This window comes from Kogia breviceps, chromosome 9, assembly GCF_026419965.1.
Source record: "Kogia breviceps isolate mKogBre1 chromosome 9, mKogBre1 haplotype 1, whole genome shotgun sequence".
Classification (NCBI taxonomy): Eukaryota; Metazoa; Chordata; class Mammalia; order Artiodactyla; family Physeteridae; genus Kogia; species Kogia breviceps.
In genome coordinates this window covers 101,556,847-101,572,657 of record NC_081318.1, presented here as the reverse complement: position 1 = coordinate 101,572,657, position 15,811 = coordinate 101,556,847, and the positions used below count along the sequence as shown (strand labels likewise).

Here is a 15,811-nt window from a genome sequence, read left to right as displayed (position 1 = left end):
GAGGAAATTCAAATTCTTGTTCCTCTCAAATTATCTTTCATTGTACAGTGTTTGCTGATCCTTCGAGTATTTTGTGTTTTTTTTTTTTTGTTTGTTTTTTTTTTTTTTTTTTTTTTTGCGGTACGCGGGCCTCTCACTGCTGTGGCCTCTCCCGTTGCGGAGCACAGGCTCCGGACGTGCAGGCTCAGTGGCCATGGCTCACGGGCCCAGCCGCTCTGCGGCATGTGGGATCCTCCCAGACCGGGGCACAAACCCTTGTCCCCTGCATCGGCAGGTGGGCTCTCAACCACTGCGCCACCAGGGAAGCACCTTTTGAGTTTTTTATTTACTCTCTCCTGACCCACTCAACTTCTAGGGGAAAAGAGAATTTCAGAGATGTTGTAGGATTGAGCAGGGGCGAGACACATAACAGGAAGACGTGTCCTTCATTTACGAGTCTTAATTTATGAAACTTTCTTCATTGACACCAGTTTCTTAACCCCTCAGACAACTGGCGTTACCCATTCTTGGATGAAACTGTTCCTCCATCACTGGAGAGGACCAAGTCCAGCTGTCCTGGGCGATCTTCACAAGAAGCATAGGTGAGAGCCACCCTCCAACAGAGCCCCCAAGCTGCAGGTCCCCGGTGAACCCAGGCATATGTCCCCATGGAGATCCGAGCACAGAAGGCATTTGGTGGGAAGATACCAACATCAGCAAGCCCTAGGAAGGAAAAGGAAATCTGTCTTTTCTTATTATAACTCACAGGCCCTTCTGGTAAAGGGAAATGATGGTCCAGGTAGCCTTGGAGACATTGCTGATAACAGAGACAAGAGGCTGGGGTTGCAAAACTTAGTAGTGGCTGCAGCAGCAACAATGGCAGCTTGATTTATTGAACACTTACTATGTGCCAGCCATTGTGTTTAGTGCTTTGTATGCATCATCCTATTTTATCCTCCCAAACCCCTGCTGTAGATGTTATCTAGTGAGAGACAACATCTAGTGCAGAAGTCTCTTAGTGGTGGCTAAGAGGACAGGCTCTGGGGTGGGGTTTCTCAACCTCAGCACTGTTGACATTTGGAGCTGGGTAATTCTTGGTTGCGGGGACTGTCCTGTACATTGTAGGATGTTAAGCAATGTCCCTTACTCAACCCTGTAAATACCAGTAATATCCCCCCCCTGTCCTAGCCGTCACAGCCAAAAACATCTCTAGACATGGTCAAATGTCCGCTGGGGAGCAGAGTTACCCCTGGTGAAGGATCACGGCTCTAGACTCTCCGAAAAAGCACAGAGAATCCTAGCTCCAACACTACTCGTATGGCTGTGGGTTCGTTTCCTCACTGGCAAATGTACACACCACATATTTTTAAAAATTTAACTGAAATAATTTCTATATCATGCTTAGAACAGCACCTGGCCCAAAGGAAGTTTCAGTCGATGTTAGCTCCTTTAATTACTTGAAGTTTTACCTTTCAATATATTTCTGTAAACAGACAAAGAAACTGAGACTCAGAGAAGTTAAATAACTTGTTACATTCTCAGCGGAGGTGCGGCTGAGCCAGGTTCAAATCCAGACCATCTGCCATCAGAGCCGCACGCCCTCGACCTGGCTCTCCTGCGGGGTAAGCTCGGAGTCTGCCAGGCTGTAAACCGTCCAGCCAACGGCTCGGGGCGGGCTGGCTGCCTGGGGTCCTAGTGGGACACAAGCCCTGGAGCCCGGTGACCCTCCCTGACAGCAGCAGGGGCCGCAGGGGCCCGAGCAGCTCAGCCAAGGCGGCCACTGCAGTGCCCTGGCCTTTGACATTGTTTGTGGCCGCTATCAGGGATTACTATTTGCATATTCGTGAACCACAATATGCCAGATTCATAAGAGCCAGATGTCACAGCTGACCCAGACGAGGCCCTGAGACAGATCCCACACGTTTCATGTGTCAGGCCTATATCCATTCATAAAACAGCTCCCTTCCAATCCCCAAATATAAGTCTTGGGAAAAAAAATTCAAAGTTGGATGTGCAATTCTGAGACTAATTGCAATTGATTTCCAGACCTCACCCCCCTCCACCATCCCTAGCCCCGCAATCATCTTATACTTTTAATTCTAGGTTAATTCTTCCATGGTTCAAAGCAGAAAGAGGGGCATGGTATCCGTCATTCGACCCCAGAAAAGGAAAGAGGAATTCAAAGACATATGTAGGTGAGCATAGCATAATATTATTTTTGCTGTTGTAAATGTTAAAGCTACAGAAATAATTTGTGGTTGGACTCAGGGGAGATGTGTCACTCACACCCTCCCCTCTTTTTCTTTTCTGTTTTTTTTTTTTTTTTTAAACTTTCTTTGGAGCCACTTTCTCAGAAGCACAGCTGAAAACCCCTTAAAAACGCACACACGCATGCACACCGGTCTCAGGAGTTCGAGGGGTCTGGAGTAAGGATTTGAGAGGTTCAAGTCGGCTCCCCCTGTTAAAAATTACAGCTGCACCAAAGATGGTACAGAATACCTACCCAGAGCTCAGGAAACTCGTCTGGTTCTCAGGAATGAGAAAATGCATCTGTGCTGGATCAGACAGAGGTGGGGGGTCGGGCTTCCCTCACCTGTCACCACTCTGTCCAGAAAGAAAGGTCAGGGAGATGCCCACCGTGTCTGGCAGCATCCTGGTGGCTGGGTGCGGTCGAAACACAATGTCTGTCATTCATGAGTGGTCAAAAGACAGGGACACATTTAAAAAAACAAAATATGCGTGAAAAATCAACCTGGCGTTTAGTGTTACTCGGTTTTCGTTTCCACTTTTTGATTTCCTCCAGGGGCTGAAATTTAATCTCTCTTTTAGCAAACTGGGGGCCGGCTCCTTCTCTTTCTCTGGCTTTTTCTCCCCAGTGGGCTCTCAGTACCTATCCCACAGATACGCTCAGCCGATTAGGAAGCCTGTGCCTTGTCACCAAGACCTGTTGTCACCAAGGAAATGTGTTGGGGCAGGTGCTTTCCATCCCCCCCTCCGCACACCTTCAGCCCTGCTGACCTTGCTAATCTTTAGGTTCAGCGCTTGGCAGGTGCTGACAGAGAAGGCATCCCTGGGGTGTCCGTTCGTGCACCTGTGTGTCCCACTCTCCCACCAGGTTCCACATTTCCCAGGGGTCCCACTAGTGCAGGGGTCGAAGTGACACGGCCTCAGTCGCTGTTCTAAGAAACTCTGGCCAAGAGCTAAGCTTGCCCCCCTTCCGAGGGTGTGCCCCCGGACATTCCTCCCCTCCGCAAGAGGCACTTTTGGTGAGACAACACAAACACCCTCACCCACTGTGCCCCCGCCCCTTGGCTTGATGACCCACATTACTGGCAAGCACAGGGTCGTTTCTTAGTTTAACTCACATCCGGTTAGACACAGAGATGTTTGTTAAGGCTACTCTGCGGCGGGTGAGGATACATCAGGGGTCACTCCAAATCCATTCCAAATCAGTCTTGCAGGCCAACCCCGCAGAAAACCAGAAGGAGGAAATGACTCACCATCCGAGCCCATTGCTCTCGTAACCCCCGAGGCTCTCTCCTGGCACAGAGAGCCAGAGGCCGTCGCCGAGGTTCAGCTGCTACTTGAAATCAAGTCCTGCCTCTAACAGCACCCGTGCCCCCCCGCTTTGCAGAGGAAGGCCCCGCCCTAATGGCATGTGTCTACACCCTGCTGTTCTTGGATTGTACGAAGAGTGGACAGAAACAGCTTTCCCACCCGCTCACTTTCCTGATAACCCTTAGAATGTCCGTTGTTGAAATAAGGTAGATTTAGTACATCGGTAGCAAATGAGAACCACACATTTTCCCCAACTCACAGTACTCCAGCTCTATTGTTTTCAAGCAAACTGATGATTAAGTTGGAATTGTATAATCATTATACACCATCCTTCATTGGCCGAAACTTAGATTTCTTTACTCACTTGTCTCTCCAACAATCTACCCATTCATTGGACAACACGTTAAGTGCGGGATCTGCCGGAAACAGTGAGACCCAGGGCACGGACATGAAGACACAGTCCCCGTCGCCGATGGGCTGGCCGGCTGGTAGATAGAGATGGGCGAGCAAACATGCACAATTATGTTGGCGCGGCAATCTGGATCTTCTGAAGCACAGGGCAGTGACGTAGCGCAGGTGGTCAGGACCACTTTCAGGCATCAGGAAGTCTCCCAAGACTGAATGAGCAGGTATTTCTGGGCATGAATGTGGGTAAAGGTTAAGCAGGCGATGGGAACCCTTGGAGCTGTTTTGTGCCTCTGCCTTTACTCCTGGGGCTTTTTCTGCCTAGAATCCCCTACCCCAGCATTAAGGAAACTGCTGGCACACAGTAGGCAGCTACTGTATGCCCACTGGGGAATTTATGAATAAATTCCTGACGATGAGTAGTTAAAGAAGCTGGTAAAGATGCAGTAAATCAAAGAAAGTGGAGGCAACTCCAGACAAGGCCCAGCGAACACACGGCGTGTGAATAGCTGCCCCTGGAGACCACGTCCACGGCGGATATCATCAAGGATCGGAGAAGTTTTCTGGTTGAGTTTAGATGGCAAAGAACTCAGCTCTGCACAACAGAGCGCTTGACTGGCACACAGAGTAGAACCTATTTGCCATTTGCCTTTGCAGACTATTCATAGGATACACTTGACAAGGAAGAGTAAAATACATACATACATACATACATACATACATACATACATAGCATTAGAGATGAGACTATTTTCTTCATAAAGAGTCTTTGAACATACCTGGAGAAAGAATATGAGCTAGAACGTCTGCATAGCGGTCACATCTCGTATATAGTGACAAGAATAAGGGAAACAGTTCTAGAATGTCTATACTTTTTTTCACTGTGATGTTTGTTTCTACGCTGAACAAATGATTTGGATTGTCTGTGGGGTACTGGGCTCTCCGAGGGTAAGATGAGGTTGGTGGAGTTGTGAGGAAGAAGCGCTATGGAAACTCAGAGGGAAGGATGCGAACCTTCCAGCCTGAGCGCTGAAGGCTGCTCTAGAGGACGTAAAATCGAGCTGCACTTGAAAACATGGGTCATGTTTACACAGGAAGGAATTGTTAGAGAAATGACCTTTTAGGGAGGAAAAAGTCGCCTGAGAAAGAAGTCTAAGAATAAAAATTTGAGTCATGGGCGGGATTACAGGGAAGAGTATAATGTGTCCAGAATATGCACTATGCTAGGTGCGTCCTGGGTATTAATGAACTAAGTCATCTCTTAATCCCATGTGGTGTCAGTCAGTACAAGGGTCAGGCAGACAGTGTGCCCATATTTTCACACTTTAGGGCCTTAAAGAAAATAAGTGACATTTTTAGGAAACAGAGGTTATGACAGTCACGGCCAATAAGAGATCCTTCATCACATCTATTTGGTCCTGGGAGAAAAGTCTGAACCAGTGGCTCAGCACAAGGCTGTCCTTCCATCCCTGGACAGGACGGGTATACAACCAGATTTCCCAACCTCAAAGGACTGCTGTAAAGAGTAGATAAAATATATGAGTCTAGGACAAAGCTGGGAGCCCAGTCTGTACTTGGAGCACAGGAATTGTGGATTGTAGACAGTAAAGGAGTGTTTCTAACTTCACCGGTGCATCAGGATCACCTGGAGGCTTACAACAGATCGCTGCCCCCTCTGCCCCCTGGGAGTTTCTGATTCTGTAGGTCTGGAGAAGGCCAGGACGTTAGCATCCTTGGGTGATGCTGTTGGTCCAAGGACTGCTCCGTGGGGACACCCACCCTGAGCCGCCCTGCCTTTCTGTGCTGTGTCACTTGACACAGCCACTCTGAGCCTTTACTTCCTTCTGCAACTGTAGACTCAGAGAGAGGGAGTTGATAAACTCATCCAGGGAAAAGTTTCAGACAAGCCATTAATTTACTACCTATTACTTAATATAAATGAGGAAAATCCAATGGTAGAACTTATTTCAGGCACTTTCGGTCATGAAGTGGAAAAGGATTTGGAGGAAGAAGGATTGATAATGCTTTTGAAATCCTACCTCTCCTATAGGTGAGATGACTGGAAGTCTGAGAATTTCTTGGCTAATAAAATGCAGTCAATATTCCTACGTGGCAAAAAGATCACTGCCCTCACCTGGCCCATGAATACCGCAGAATTCAAGTCCCTTTTTCATCGGTTCTTCTTTCTCCCTCCCCACCTAGGACAGTAGTGCCCTGTAGGCACTCCAGAACAGCTTTGGCTGACCCGTTCGCGCTAGGCAGAGCATCAGTTATCATGACATCCAACCCAGCGTGGACAAGTTGGCACTGGTGGTAAGTCAAATACATTCCTCAAAATTTGATGCTTCCTCTTGAAGGTCTAAATATTAAGGTTCAGGAACAGAAAACCCTAACCCCAGTCTGTCACTCAAGGATCCTGCAATTGCCGAGTGGAGGTTTAGAAAAGAAGCTGAGATTTTTTTTTTTTTTCTGGGAAACCACCAGTATTCCAGCAAAAGCCACAGCATAGTGAGAACTTCTGAGTAAAACTAGGAAATACCAGCTATGGAAAGAAATGGCAGTATGTTGACCATACATGTAAATAACTTCCTGCCCCCCCTCCCCCACCAGCCATCACCTCCAGGGGAAAATAAGCACATCTGTGTGGGAGAGTGTCTGCCTTCTTCTGAACACAGGTCAGGAGCCAAGTCAGTTAGGAGAGCCCCATGGAAGCACAAGATACACAGCTTCGAAACATCCCTGGCCTCTCTCTCAAGTACAATAATTGCCAGGGATGGTCCACATGAGACCTTCCACATAGACCTCATTTCCAGTTGGCCCTCACTGGCGTGTGTTCATGAATATTAAGTAAAGGAACAAACATTCATTGAGCACCTTAGACGTACTAGCCTGGTCTCACAAGCACCTGCTCCCCGGGTGTCCCTCACCCAGGGGATGCTGAAACATTGGCTGTCAATGGCAAACACTTGATTGACAGGTGGCCTCAGGATGCCTTCACTTGGATAAGCCAGAGAGGCGTGGGGGCCTTTGAATTAGAACAGGGATCTCTGACTCTGCTCAACGTATGTGGCAGCCCGGATGGGAGGGGAGTCTGGGGGAGAATGGATACTTGCATATGTCTGGCTGAGTCTCTTTGCTGTGCACCTGAAACTATCACAACATTGTTAATCGGCTATACCCCAATATAAAATAAAAAGTTAAAAAAAGAAAAGAACAGGGGTCTCTGGTAGAGAAAGAGTTGCCAACAAAGAAGTGAGCAAAATGATAGGGGTAAAGTAAAATAATAAAACATATTTAAAAGAACTTAATAATTATGCTTTAAAGAGCAGTTTGTATTTCCCTGCTCTACCTCACATGGGTCCTGTGTACTATGTCATTTAATTCTGATAACTGCACTGCACGGTAAATGCTACCATCTTCAGTTTGCTGATGATGAAACTGAAGAGAAGAGAGAGGAGACCCATATGCTCTCTTTTGTGGAAACTGTGAGGTCGGGTCTGAGCGGCAGAGATCTGGCCTCCTTTGATTAACCTGTTCTCCTTCTGTGGATAGACCCAGCTTTGGGGGAGTGCAGTCTGGGTTTATTAAAGCACAGTCATACGGCACAGGTCTCTGCCACTGTTGAGAGAGGCGACTCCTCTCCCTCCTCTTTCTGAAACCCTTATTGATCACAGAAGGGGTGAGTCCACAACTACCGAGTAAAATATGCCTGCTTGGTCTATTCAGAGCAGTGTCGTTCGTATCCCACGTGCGAATAGGTGTGAGGGGCGTACCCTGAGGGGTCAGAGACAAGAAGCCTCACCTGGGCTTTTGGCCAAGGTGCCATTTTTGAGGGTTAACTTCTCAGGGCCTCCGTTTACTGTCTGCAGCATGGTGGAGGTGAGGGAAGAATAAGGGAAAAGCAACACCCAGAAGGCATCAGGGGGAAGTCTCCAGGAGTCCCTCAACACCCCCAAACAGCCCTGCAGCAACCCTTTGCTCTCACCCAGGAACCACAGAAGGGGAAGAAGGGAAGGAAGAGGGACACCTCCCTTTCCTCCTGTCCCAGCAATGGGCTGGCATCCTGGTGACCTGGGCTGTATAATTCTCAAGGTCTTCTCCCAACCCTTCCCTCGCCCCCCAGTTCAGGATTTCTTGGGAAGAAAAATACAAGGATGAGAAGAACCGTTCGCCTCCCTTGCAGGGTGTGTATGGATTATAAGATAATTCTTTTCCTTTCCTGTGTTCTGAGTGACCTGACAACATTCCTTCATAGCAACTGCACTTTTATATGGATTAAGAACCAAATGTTGAAAACACAACAGAAAAAGGAATCTTATTGCAGTTTCCAATATCTGACCTGCCAAGAACCAGGAGCTTCAGGGAAGCTAAATCAATTACTTAAGAAGTTTCCATCTTTTCAGCTTTTCTCAAGAAAAGTTGGAGGGAGCCTCCAACCTATCTTTCCAAAAAAAAAAAAAAAAGTGCACACAGGGCAGTGAACGGATAACAAAGGCATTTCCACCAATTCCGCATTGGATGGGAGGGCCTGCCTAGAGATTTGCCAAGAACACCGAAGCCAACTCCAGAAAGCTTCCTGGGATTGCAGTTGAAATAGCCCTTTTGATGAGTGAACTTTCCCAGGTTGGTTAAGAAATTTGCACTGTTCCCCTGTCAGCAAACTCAATTTTTTGGAATTCAGCACTTTGAAGAAAAAAAAAAAAAAAGATCTAAGGACATGGACTGCATTGTCTTCTTTCTAGAATCTTATTGAAAATGTGTATTTTGTCATTTTAAAATTAATTTTTATTGGAGTCTAGTTGCTTTACAATGTTGTGTTAGTTTCTACTGTGCAGCAAAGGGAATCTGCTATATGTATACATATATCCTCTCACCTTTGGATTTCCTTCCCATTTAGGTCAGCACCAAGGATTAAGTAGAGTCCCCTGTGCTATACAGTCGGTTCTCATTACTTATCTATTTTATACATAGTATAATAGTGTATATATGTCAATCCCAGTCTCCCAATTCATCTCACCACCTCCCTTTCCCCTATTTTGTCATTTTTAAAAAGCTGCGTTCTACCCAATGCAATTCATCTAATGTTTGTCGAATGCCTAAGTGTGTCCGGTTTGTTGAACGCCTGATGTGAAAATTCAGAGATTCAGTGTGAATTCAGGAGCTCACGACGTAGAGGGGAAGGTAGCCTGCAAAGGGAGATCTGTGGAGGTATGGAATCCATGCTTCAAGGAAGGGGTGTCTCTGTGGGGAAAAATGAGTCTGCTTCAGGGAGTCAGGACAGACTGGAGAAGAAGGGTGAAGATGAATTGCCCTTGGCTGGCAAGGGCAAGAAGTCATTCCCAAGTGAAGGGGCTTCCTTTGTGCCTCCAATTTTACATACTTTATCTCTGTTCACCCACACACAACAGGGGGGTTTCAGGTCTTAACAGAATTCGTCTTTCCGTGTTATGAGTGAGGAAACCGAGGCACCGAGAGACAGTTATGTGTCCAGGGTTACAAAAACGTAAACCACGGTTTGCACAGGCATCTAAGTCACAGTCTGGGAGTTAGATCTAGATGGAGGCCAACAGGCTTTGGTCAGAGGTGAAGGGAAGGAATTCTGCTCCGAATATGTCAAGCTCGAGGTACACGTGGTATGGATAGATTAGCTAGAAATAAGGACCTGGGATTGGAAGAGAGTTGGGGGCGAGATTCGGGAGCACGGGTAGGTTGGTGACAGCTGGGCTATGTGTGAGAGTGAGTGAGATTGTCCTGGGTAGGCATGCGGTGAGAAAAGCAGCTGTAGACAGAACCCCAGGGCAACAGGAAGAGCCCGAAGACGGACAGAGAAAATGGGGGGGGCAGCTGAAGCAGTAAAAAGAGAGGCAAAGCCATGGAAACCAAGACAGAGGAGAGTCTTCAGGAACGAACGGGGCCAGAAAATGCCATAAATGCTGCCAAGAGCTTACACGGGATGACAGCAGCCATTCGATTTGGCACTTGGAAGGTTACCGGGGACTTTAGTGGCAGGACTTTCAGTAGAGTACCGAGGAAAGAAGACAGGTGAGGACCTGGCAAGGAGGAAAGTGGGACAAGAAAGCTAAACGGGTGCTGCCCCATTTGTGGGTCTCTTTCAAGGTGGAGGAATTTTAAGAAAGTTGGCATGCAGAAGGCAGGCTGTCAGTGAAGAGGAAAGGGTTCTGGGATAAAGTAGAGGCCGAAGGTTTGAGAAGGAACAGAACCCCAAAGGGAATGGTGTAGAAGTCGGCCTTGGAGAGATAAGAGGTGATGAAAGGCACTCAGGGAACAGCCCTGCCTGCTGCGAAGCTGGTGGGGGGAGCCTATGATGAGAACAGGACCCTTTATCTTTGTGTGTGTGTGTGTGTGTGTGTGTGTGTATGGCAGCGCCGCGTGGCATGTGGGATCTCCGTTCCCCAATCAGGGGTGCAACCCGCGCTGCCTGCAGTGGCAGGGCGGAGTCTTAACCACTGGACTCCCAGGGAAGTCCCAGAGAATGAACAGCCGTATAGGGCCAGCGAGGCACGGAGCTACTGAGGAAGATGGGACTTACAGGAATGAAGAAGTGCTGTGGGGGGCTGTCCGAGACAGGTGTGATCGAGAAAGAATGACATCTGGTGTCCTGATAGCCATGGGGGACACAGTGAAATTCCAGCAGAGACAGAGAGGTGAGTATCTGTGCCAATCAATATGGGATGCTCCCGCCAGAAACACCGAGTAATTAAGCACATTTTACATGATACCCAGTATCCTCCGTGGATGAAGACAGGAATGTGCATGGGAAGAAAAACAATTGTGAGTAGATAATTTTTTCAAACACGTTCTATGTGCCCAGTACTATGTTAATAGCTTTATATATATGGGCTATTTAAATTTTCCCAGTATGAATTGTTGTGGATGTTACCTCCAGTTTACAAATAAGGAAACTGAGGGTTTGTTAAGAAACTTGCCTCAGATCATCAAACTGGTGAGTCAGAACCAGATTGAGAACCCAGGTCTGTCTGTCTCATAACAGCATGCTCTTAAATATTACTTTTTTTCCTGATGTAGAGAGGTTGCTAACATAAATTGTCACAAAAGGTTTGATATTTACAAAACCTTTCTAGAAAGGGGCTTTAATGTGATTTTACCCTCCCGATGAGGTGGACATGAGCTGTTATCCATCACTTGTTCACACACGCACTCATTCATTCATTCGTTCATTCATTCCACAGACATGTATTTCTTTGAGCATCTATAATGAGCCTGACATCAGGCAAGTCAGCAAAGATCCCGTGTGAAGGAGACCTGATTCCTCCCTGGAGGAGCTTTCAGCCTCAGAGCTAACATGTACCACAAAGATGTCCACTTCTCTACGGTAGGTGGCGTGCGGGAAGACGGTGTTGGCACCCAGGGGCACCGAGGGCAAAAGGTTGCCCTTCCTGAAGGTCAGAAAAGATTCAAGGAGGAAGTGGCCGGATCTGAGTGTCAGTGGTGAGTCAGTGTTGTGTGGATTCCCCTGGGGGCTGGGACAGGGAACAGGGCAGGCAGGGGCAGTCCTGTGAGGCGAGGCTCAGGGCCAGGAACAGTGTAGCACGTGGAGCCACAAAAAGCCCAAGCAGGCTAGAGTGAGTTCTCAAGCATCAAGAAGCTGCCCTCTTCCTGATTTTTTGATATACCAGCATGCACCTGCATAATTATCTGAGGGCTATATTTATCTATGCCAACTCTTTAAAAATAATCTAACTTCAAATTTAAAAAATCCACAAAATTGCTGTTTTGATCAGTGGTTATTTATTCTTTTTTAAGATGTTAAAATAAAAAAATATCCATTGGTATGTCTTACATATCACCTGTCGTGTGCATAATAAAGTATGAACCCCCTTTGAGAGCATAGAGATGAGAGTCCAGATTGGGGGGGGGGATCTTCAACTTTTGGTGCTCACACAGCCCTTGGAGAGTATAATGGAAACGATGGAGCCTCTCTATGTAACCCTGTGGGTACTAGCACACGTATTTTGCATGTTATTTAAGAAAGTAGCAGAGGACTTCCCTGGAGGTCCAGTGGTTAAGACTTTGCCTTCCAATCAATGCAGGAGGTGAGAGTTCGATCCCTGGTCAGGGAGCTAAGATCCCACATGACTTGTGGTCAAAAAAACAAAATATAAAACATGCAATATTGCAGGAAATTCAATAAAGACTTTAAAAATGGTCCACACACACACACACACACACAAAAAAAAAAAAACTTAAAAAAAAAAAAGAAGGGAGGGGGGCAGTGGTTCCTGGATGAGAGGTCGGGGTACCCTGCTGTAGGAGTAGGCAGGATGCAATACGAATGGTCGTGTTAAAGCCTGAAAGAGCAAAGCTGAATCTACCTGCTCTTCCTTTTATTTGCATCCCAGGAGGCCACCTGGTTGCACTCAATAGCCAGAGGCATCATTTCTGAAACTTTGTCATCTCAGCAACAGGAAAACAGCAGCCTTAAGAGGTCCAGGCAAAACTGCTGTATAGTGCAGGGTTCCCACTCGGTGCTCTGTGGTGACTCAGATGGGATGGGATGGGGGAGGAGGGAGGTGCAAGAGGGAGGGGAGATATGTATACGGGTAGCTGATTCACTTCGTTGTACAGCAGAAACGAACACACCATTGTAAAGCAACTATACCCCAATTTAAAAAAAAAAAAAAATGCCAAATCAGCCTCGGCCTGTGTACGTGGGGACTTCAGCCCTCTACTGGCTGAAGGGAAAGACTGAGTTAGCCCAGCAGGCAGCTCATGGCAAAAAAAAAAAAAAAAAAAAAAGCAAGCCACCGAGGTGCAGAAGCAGGGCCACTGCCCCAGGCACGAGCAGGGAGGTAGGGGCTTGGCAAGCCGAGCTGAGGGGGTGGGAGAGGGAAACTGCAGCCACCAACCAGGAGCAGAGCCACGCCATTCAGTCCCTCAGCTCCATTGCTGTGGCCGGGGCCCCACTAAGTGATGCCTCCCCAGCATCCACAGAGAAAGGGCCAGACAACAAGTAATGCTTGTCTTCCACTGGCAGAACAAGTCCACTAACCGGCCGCTGTGCCTCCCCCAAAAGGCCAGAAGAAGGGCAGACAGGAGGAAGAAGGAAGAAAGAAAAGCAGCGAGGAAGGATCGAGGGACACGCAGAAGAATGCGTCTGCTGCTTCAAATGTGGCACCGTTTAAGCTTCCAACGCAGGAGCCAAGAGCTCCCGTTAAATGGTGAGTCAACAAAAAGGTCAGCTCGTCCAGAGACCCAATTACCCTCCGCTTGGTGCCCAGGGAGGCCCAATTAATCCTCATTAGCTCGGCTTCGGTGGGGCTCTGAGTGCTCTGGCCCCTCCAGCTCCAGCCCGGGTTGTGGCCCTGGGTCCAAGCACCCCACTGTGAACCTTGTTTTCTCGAAGCTCACACTCTTGCTGGTTTGACCCAAGAAAAAAGAGCCTGTGGCCCAGAGGTAATGAACTGTTCTCTCTTAAGTCTGTCTCATCGTTCTCTAAAATAAGAATTCTGTCGACTGCACAAATATGACACGAATCAAGACACGCCACACCCCCGTCCCTCGCATACACTTAACACACTCAGTCTCCTGAACGCACATGATTTGATTCTGAGTGAGAAGCTGGACCCTGTCAGTATAGCTTAATTTAAATGCTTTAAGCAAAATGAATAGTATCATTAAATTGCTTCGGCCTCTTGTGTTCTAACACCCCACACAGGTGTTAACCTGTGATGGTAAGTTTGCAGCCCTTAAGCTAAGCAGACAATTCGGTACTAACATCCTGCCCCTGGAAGGTACAAGGACAGGATTGACAGGTCCAAACCTCTGCGGGGATGGACACCGTGTCTTCTGACAATTTCATCCTTTCATTTTAGTATTATCATTCGCCCTCCCTCCTGTCCATTTTCTTTTCCCACATTCCTTACCTGCAAAGCCCCAGGCGTGCCCCTGCCCTGGCTCGATTTCAGTTTCCTGTTCCTCAAACCTTGCTCTCAGGCGGGGACCAGCTTATTCACACAGAGCCATCACAGGCCCACCATGGGTCAGAGTTCCCTAAAGTCTGATCCAGGGACCACCTGCAGCTGAAACACGTGGTGCGTGTCAACAGTTTAAATCCTGGGCTCCACTCACTGAATCACAATTTCCAGGAGTGGGAAATCGAAATAAGCATTTTAATTGTTTCCCCGGTTATTCCTCTGCATACACACACACACACACACACACACACACACACACACACATGCACACACACAAAACACACACACACACACACACACACACACACACACACACACACACACACACACACGAAAAAACTGCTAAGATACAGCATTTGGCCTCCCAGGGCTATACGAGAAGTTTGTAAATCATACAGACTTGGCAATTCCAGGACAAGGAATGCTCTAAGAGTTGGTCTCAGCTGGGAGATGTATGCACATGTGTGGATAGTAGAGTTCCTGCTGTGTATGTGAGCTCCTCACATCCAGTTCTCCACAAAAGGCCAACTGGAGAAGTTCAAGTGGCCACACCTCATCTCCCAAAGGCCGAAAGAGGGAGCTAGTATGGTACGAGTGAAAGGGGGAAGGAATGCTGGCAAAGGGACATGTGATAGGAAGGATGAGGGGGAAAAGGTCTGTACTTGTTGACCTGATTTCCTGCAACTTCTGAACATGTATTAGTAGGATGTCCCCACCGTGGTGGGATTAAATGGGCCCTGAGTATTGAATGACTAGACGTTGGGGCCCTGCTCATTTCCTTCGCCCCATGTACATTAGGCCACACCTACATAATAGGAGCTCAAATCTGGGACTTCTCCCCTCCGCTCCCCCATTCAAATGCACTCACTGCGGGAGCCTGGAGATGAAGCTCTGGGTCATTTAGAAATTGGGTTCTTCATGGAACACAAATCAGTCTGCTGTGGCTTAACCAGTTTCTTTTCCTCATTCGATGATACAGCTGCAGGTAGGGGCTGCCACACTTTAAAAATCCAAGGCTCCTCTGTCTTTCTGACCTGCCTTCCTTAGAATATAGCCTCATCCTTACGGTGGCTATATCCTCACCTTCCCTCTGTATTCCAGGCCAAAAGAGGAAAAGGGAAAAAGCACAAGGAGGAAAGGTGCCACTTCCATCAGGAAAACCCGACTTCCCCTGAATCCCCAGAAATCTTCGGCTTCTCACTGGTAAGAACTGCCTGCAATATAGCCACCTCAGTTGCAAGGGAATGTGATAAAGGTAGCACTTATTTTAAAAATCTAGAGCGTCGTCTCCTTGAATAACATTGGGATGCTTTAGTAAGGAAGAAGAGACACCTGGATACGGAGGAGGTAAGCAGTGTGTGCCCCACGCCTAGAGACACAGCTTATCTGGGGAAGGTGACTCTTCTCTGATGTGTATTTTCTTGCCCTCACGGCTGTGACCTGAATAGCAGGAATACTAAGCTCCTTCCCTCTTTACATAATCCCCCAGCTTTTAACATGTGCCTCAAGCTTCGTGAGCCTAATTTTAGGTTCATTCAGTTTGTTCTTTGGTTGAGACCCTACTTGGTGTCAAGCTCAAGGCCTCACCCGGTGGGCACGATGGGGTGAAGCTGTCTCCTGCTGTCATGCAGCTTGCATTGCAGCGGAGGGAGGGAGACCCAAGGACAGGCAGGTACAACCCAGAGAGAGCAGAGCCATGACAAAGGAAGTAAATGATGCAGTGGGGACACACAATATGGTGGGACATTCAACCCATGTGGGGGTGAGGGAGCTGCTCAGAGGGTAGTAAAGAGGGTAATGGAGATGAGAGGGTGGATTTTTCTAGGCGGAATGGCCAGCATCTTCTAAAGGATGTAGGGGACGAACGTTGGTCTTCTGGAAACTTCTGAAGTTCAGAATGTCTGAAATATTGC

At 47.7% G+C, this 15,811-nt stretch overlaps 1 protein-coding gene across 4 annotated transcripts in view; it reads right to left on the bottom strand.

Annotated features, from left to right (window-relative positions):
- Positions 1 to 349: 349 nt before the first annotated feature.
- SUGCT (succinyl-CoA:glutarate-CoA transferase) overlaps positions 350 to 15,811 on the bottom strand; it is an 827,778-nt gene continuing 812,316 nt past the window's right edge. For all 4 annotated transcript variants that reach the window (XM_067042878.1, XM_067042879.1, XM_067042881.1 and 1 more), the window contains one exon: positions 350 to 702. In XM_067042878.1, the coding sequence (XP_066898979.1) occupies positions 475 to 702 (228 nt within the window). In that variant the 3' untranslated portion in view covers positions 350 to 474. The remainder of the gene's footprint in view (positions 703 to 15,811) is intronic.